The sequence below is a fragment of the Neoarius graeffei genome, chromosome 1 (assembly GCF_027579695.1).
Source record: "Neoarius graeffei isolate fNeoGra1 chromosome 1, fNeoGra1.pri, whole genome shotgun sequence".
NCBI lineage: Eukaryota > Metazoa > Chordata > Actinopteri > Siluriformes > Ariidae > Neoarius > Neoarius graeffei.
Window position 1 is genome coordinate 12,742,279 of NC_083569.1, and position 6,153 is coordinate 12,748,431.

The 6,153-nt window shown below is 38.5% G+C and overlaps 1 protein-coding gene across 1 annotated transcript; it reads right to left on the reverse strand.

The window, feature by feature from the left end:
• Positions 1-4,534: 4,534 nt before the first annotated feature.
• On the reverse strand, positions 4,535-5,555 carry LOC132886725 (C-C motif chemokine 8-like). The gene is made up of 3 exons (XM_060921729.1): positions 5,299-5,555; positions 5,051-5,168; positions 4,535-4,909 (listed from the first exon to the last, which is right to left on the reverse strand). Exons 1-3 carry the CDS (start codon positions 5,372-5,374, stop codon positions 4,774-4,776), a joined length of 330 nt encoding a protein of 109 aa, XP_060777712.1. The 5' UTR covers positions 5,375-5,555; the 3' UTR covers positions 4,535-4,773.
• Between the last annotated feature and the right edge of the window lie 598 nt (positions 5,556-6,153).

Genomic DNA, 6,153 nt, shown 5'->3' on the forward strand with positions numbered 1-6,153 from the left:
GATGAGCATTGCACTTTGTGCAAAGGCCAAAAGATTCAATTTTGGTTTCATCCAACAATCAGTTCCTTCAGAGTAACACTTGGTCTCTTGGTTGCTTCACTGGCTTTTACTGGATTCCATTTTCTAGTCCATTGTATATTGTGCATATTCATGATATATACAGTGTCTTGCAAAAGTATTCATCCCCCTTTGTGTTTGTCCTGTTTTGTCACATTACAAGCTGGAATTAAAATGGATTTTTGGGGGGTTAGCACCATTTGATTTACACAACATGCCTACCACTTTAAAGGTGAAAATTGTTGTTTTATTGTGACACAAACAATATTTAAGATGAAAAAAAAGAAACCTGGAGTGTGCATAGGTTTGAGACCCTGTCTCTTGTGGATTCTCTGTTGTTCGAGAAGGATGATCAAGGAGTGCCTTGGAAAAAAATTCCTTAGGAATATGCAGGTATGGGCTATGGATGAATTCTGGCAACTAGCCAAAAATAGATTAAAAATCAGATTTTGGACATTTTTTTCTCCATATAGCATACTTTGACATCTCAACTCAAGAAACCATGCAAATATTTCACCAAAAAATGTGATGTGGACATGTTTTTATTGACTTGCATATGCTTCCTGCAAAGATCCCGTTGGGTAAGGAATCAGTTTAACAAACGCATTGGTGGTCAAAACAGTCAGTATGTTTGAAGATGACTGAAACCTTGCTAACTACTAAGTGCTTCTGTTATTCAACTAAACTGTGGTTTCGTGACTAAAGTTGATTAGCACCTGCAGAAAACTCTATTGACGCTTGGCCTGATAAAATGCTTCAGAAGTGATCTTGAATTGCAAAGGCCAGAAAAGTACAACAAACCTGCGAAGAATCTCTTGAAAATCATAACCCCAATCACAGGAAGAAATACCCCTTTAAGCAATACAGGATGGCCTCCTTCTAATGTGGTGAGAGGGATGCACGCAAGTCTTATAGTTCCATGTCAGCAGAGTATGTACACTTTGTATCTTGTAGACTTGTCTGTGTACTGAATGGCATCAGAGATGTACAGTGGATATAAAAAGGTCTACACACCCCTGGTTAAAAATGCAGATTTTTGTGATGTAATTTTTTTTTTTTACATTATCCTGTTTGCACAAGTAGGCACATCCCTTAACTAATACTTTGTTAAAGAACATTTTGCTTGTAATACAGCACTCAGTCTTTTTGAGTACGAATTCTACTTAATATCCTGATTTGGCAACTTTATTCCACTCTGCCTTACAAAAAAAAAAAAGCTTCAGGCCTATCAAATTGTGATGTGATCCTGTGCGCACCCCTCTACAATTCATTCCACAGGTTTTCAAAAGGATTTAGATCTTGACCCCCAAATTTTGATCATCATCTTCTTCTCAAGCCATTCCTCTGTTGAACTGGATTTGTGATTTGGGTTGTTATCATGCTGTAATGCGACATTTTTCTTCATCTTCAGCTGTCTAATGAAGTCCTGCAAGTTTTGTGGCAAAATACTGTCGATTGGTATTCGGGGCCATCCATGATTCCTTCTATCTTGACTACAGCCTGAGAGACTTAATGATGAGAAACAGCCCCATAGCATGAAGCTGCCATCACCATGCTTCACTGTGGGTTTGGTAGTCCTTGGGTGATAAGCTAGCATCAACAGAAAAACCTGTTGATGCTTGGCCTGAGAAAATGCTTCGGAAGTGATCTTGAATTGCAAAGGCTTGCTTTTGTGCTAAAATAACTTTCAAAATTTTTTCCAAAATTTCAACACATTCCATGACACATTTTCAAACAGATTTGGTGTAATTTAGTCGTGCTTGGATGCTGTAGGTACTAAAGAAGGCAACTGAACTTGCTTGAAATTCTTGAAGACATTTCACCTCTCATCCGAAAAGCTTCATTTCTGTCAGACTAGTGGGGAATTCCAGGTATTTATCCTCTAGTGGACCAAAAGCAACCCTGAGGAGAGTCGTCGAGGTCACCTGGGTCGTTGAGTCATCCTGTAGGTGTAGGTCACTGGGGGGCCAGGTGTGAATGGTGTTAGCAGCCTCGGGAGTCATTAAGGTGATCTGTGGATCATTGACTCTCTCCGCCATCATGTGAGTCATTGAAGTCAACTGAGTGTGGATGTGTATTCAGTTTTCTGGGAAGCGTGCCAAGGATTGCATTGTAGGTGGCTGATAAGTGGTGTCTCAGACCATCTCCTCTGTTCAGTGATGGTCGTTTTAGGTTGATGAAGATGGCTTCTTTTACTCCTCTTTCAAACCATTGGTCTTCTCTGGCTAAAATGTGTACACTGTAGTCCTGTAACAAGTGTTCTTTGTTACTGAGATGAAGATAGACTTCAGAGCCCTGACCTGAGGTTCTCCTGTGTTTAACCATGCACCTTCCCCCATGTACAGGTCTGTGTATTCCTCACTGCACTGAATTGCGTGCACTACATTGTCCTGTTTGTGTCCTTAGGGTGGACCAATTTCTGCCTCAGAGTGTTGCTGGGTGTGAAATGTACAGTAATGTTGTGCTTGGATGTTTTGTTATTTCTTATGTGCAATTGTTGTCACATGCTCGGCGTGACCAGTACTTGCCAGATATTCCTGCAGTTCCTTTAACGTTTTCATAAGTATCTTGGCAACCTCCCTGACAAGTTTTCTTCTTGTCCTTTTGCAAATTTTGGAGGGATATTCTGTTCTTGGTAACATGACTGTAGTCCACCATTTTCTCCATTTCTTAATGATGGTCTTCATGGTGTTCCATAGTTCATCTAACTTTTTTTTGGAAATTCCTTTGTACCCCTCTCCTGATTGATACCTTTCAACAATGAAATTCCATACATGCATTGTAAACTGTTGGTGGACCATGACTTCAGCAGTCCGACGAAACCAAGAGAATCTACTTCACTGATGAGAGGTGAATGATGGTTCATTTTGAGCATACTCACATGGCCCTTTATAAAAGGGTGTACATACTTGTGCAAACAGGATAATATAAGTTTTTTTCTTCCCAAACTTTACATTAAATGTGAAAAAAAAGATCTGACCTGATCTATCTTGGTTTCCTTCTTCTACATCACAAAAACCTGAAATTTTAACAAGGGTGTGTAGACTTTTTTAAAGCCACTGTAGATTAAGTGCTTCAAGAAACTATTTAGTCTCATTTGGAGATAAATCAAGATCAGTCATCTTTTGCACACACTACAAGTTTATTCCCCCAGAGTAGCACTGCTCTCTGCTCAACAGAACATACTGGTCATGTCTCTGTCACCACATGAGAGAAAATAGGACACTTGTGTCTTACTTGGAGAAAGTGACAGTTCTGTGGAAAAAGATGCAACATGTATGATGCAATGTACTAACCATTTGTGCTTTTTTTTTTGAACCACAAGGGTCTTTTTTTCTTGTTTACATTTTGTAGTTAATGACTGCTGACAAGAAGATGGCCATTTTAATTCATCTCATCTCATTATCTGTAGCTGCTTTATCCTGTTCTACAGGGTCGCAGGCAAGCTGGAGCCTATCCCAGCTGACTACGGGCGAAAGGCGGGGTACACCCTGGACAAGTCGCCAGGTCATCACAGGGCTGACACATAGACACAAACAACCATTCACACTCACATTCACACCTACGGTCAATTTAGAGTCACCAGTTAACCTAACCTGCATGTCTTTGGACTGTGGGGGAAACCGGAGTACCCGGAGGAAACCCACGCGGACACGGGGAGAACATGCAAACTCCGCACAGAAAGGCCCTCGCCGGCCATGGGGCTCGAACCCGGTCCTTCTTGCTGTGAGGCGACAGCGCTAACCACTACACCACCGTGCCGCCCGCCATTTTAATTGTCAAGAAAATTCTTAAATAAATAAGTAAACAAACAAACACACAAGCCATTTAATGTTAAAGAAATTATTATTATTATTATTATTATTATTGCAATTGTAGCTTCTGTTCTGAGGTCTACAAGCTCCTGATATTTCCTTTCTCTCCACTTTTGCAATGGAAGAGAGGACAAAGTTCCAATTTCATGGGTAACATGACAAGCTGCAATTTTTGTTGTTCATATTAATTTCAAGAGAGAACTTAAGGAGAAGGAGTGAATATTTATCACTATTAGAATATAATAACAGGAACCAACTTCAAGTTTATAGACTTTCTATAACAACAACTATAAATGGATTACCGTATGATGTCACTTTGTGCCAAAACAAACAAACAAAAAACCAAAAAGGAGAGAGAGACTGTATTTTTGATAAATCAGGGTGGGAACAGTGCTTCATATTTACTTTAGTTTCTTTAGTTTAATATATTTTCCTCAATGTTCCGAGGTCAGTATGAAGCAATTACAGCATACAATGATTCCGACTATTAATTTTGACAAACTATTTCTTTGATTTATTATGATTTTTTGTGACTTATTACCATTTATATACATATGTTTGATGACTTCAGATAGCATATGAACATTACACAAATTTCTTCCTTTTCAGAAATGGAAAAACAAACAGATTATTAAGCAAATTATAACTTTATTGTCAGTTAATATAAAGTTTTGAAAGATTCTGAAAATATATACATATACATTAGTAATGCTTACAAAGCATATATCCAACACAAAGAATCACATATATACTGCATGTTTCAAGAAGTTGGAAAATTATAAAGAAGAGGAAATATCTATGTTTGTATAATGCATTTTGAGACTCTGAGACTCAAAAGCTTTAGTACAGTGATAATTATGGCTTAATGGTTAGAATTAGTACAAAATGGTCATAGTTTGGATTAAATAGGAGATGTGTTATTCATGGTTGTGCCATTCCCTTTAAATGTGCCGCTGTTGTCCAAAAAGGCCATAGTATTAATGGCCCAAGATGAGGACGGGTCCGAGCAGAATGTGAAATCCTTCTTTGTGACAAATCTAAAAAGGATTTTTTTAAATTTGTTTATTGGAATTAAGAACAACAGAAGCCACAAATATTATCCAGGTCTTGTCATTAAGAATGGTATGATCCTTGTGAAACATTTTCCAATCTGTAAAAAAAAACAAAAAACTTCTTACCTCACAGCTTTCAGAGGACATAAAGGTGTGTCTTGTATGCTGTAGTTTTTTATCTGCTCTCTTCGTACTTTGATATCACAAGTTTTCAGACAACAAGTCACTGGCAAGGCTTCAGCACCTACAGGAGAAAGTGAACAGGTCAACAATTGTTCTTAAAATAATTAACTGAACATTGGGGACTTTTATCTGCCAAAAAAAAAAAGTGTGACCATTATTAAGATGCATTAAATTAGAAGTGTAACTCGTACCTTGATTTGGAGACTCAGTGAGTAACAGTAGCAGAAGCAGGGCACCTGAGAAGTGGAGTGCGAGTACTATCTTCATCTTGCTAGCTCAGGGTATCTTCACTGGTATGATTGTCTCAGGATGAGCTGCCAGTTTAAACTCACTGAACAAAATAAGAAGCAAATGCTACACTGCTGCTGCACCAACAGCACCACCTTTGAAATTACTGATATAATCTCATACTTCATCTGTAGATATAAAGTCACCCATATCTCTATATCATTGGTTTCATGATACATTTGGTTTCCTGGTTTTCTAGGTCATGGTGTGTTGCTCTCTTTTCCACCAACTCTCTTTTCCACCAAGCAGACAGGGCAGAAGACTCATCTTGAGAAGTGAGGGGTTTACTATAGATAGAAAATTGCATGAACGTTATCACTAAATTGCTGTTCAAGTTGTTCATGTTGGATAATTGCTGAGTTCATTCATTCACAGGGACTTGTATGAAGGATGCTAGAGTTGTCTTCAAGACCACCTAAACCACGACCAAGTCATGACCAAGACCAAGACTTTGAGGAGTTGAGATCAAAGACACCAATAGAGCATCAGTTCTGAGGGTTGTGACTGAGAGAGGTCTGAGAATAAAGGCCAAAAAAAAAAAATTGGCCTTTTTTTCTGCAATCTTCTGTAGCCATCCAGTTTCCAGTTTATTTCATGTTTATCAGTGTCAGTCATAGCAGGAACTAATTTGTCTATAAATGTAAAAAAAAAAAAAGAACATTTTGGCACCTTTGAATTAATTAGTTTAGTGGTTTTCTAGGTCATGGCCCTTTGCCCATACGTTCCCCCAACCACACTTTCAAATTAGTCCCTCCATT

Excerpts from the sequence above, each read along its gene's own strand:
- LOC132886725 (XM_060921729.1), bottom strand. The coding sequence starts at position 5,374 with ATGAAGATAGTACTCGCACTCCACTTCTCAGGTGCCCTGCTTCTGCTA. Across the intron at positions 5,169-5,298 it reads CACTGAGTCTCCAAATCAAG|GTGCTGAAGCCTTGCCAGTG; the intron begins GTACGAGTTACA and ends TTTCTCCTGTAG. Across the intron at positions 4,910-5,050 it reads TGTCCTCTGAAAGCTGTGAG|ATTTGTCACAAAGAAGGATT; the intron begins GTAAGAAGTTTT and ends AATCCTTTTTAG.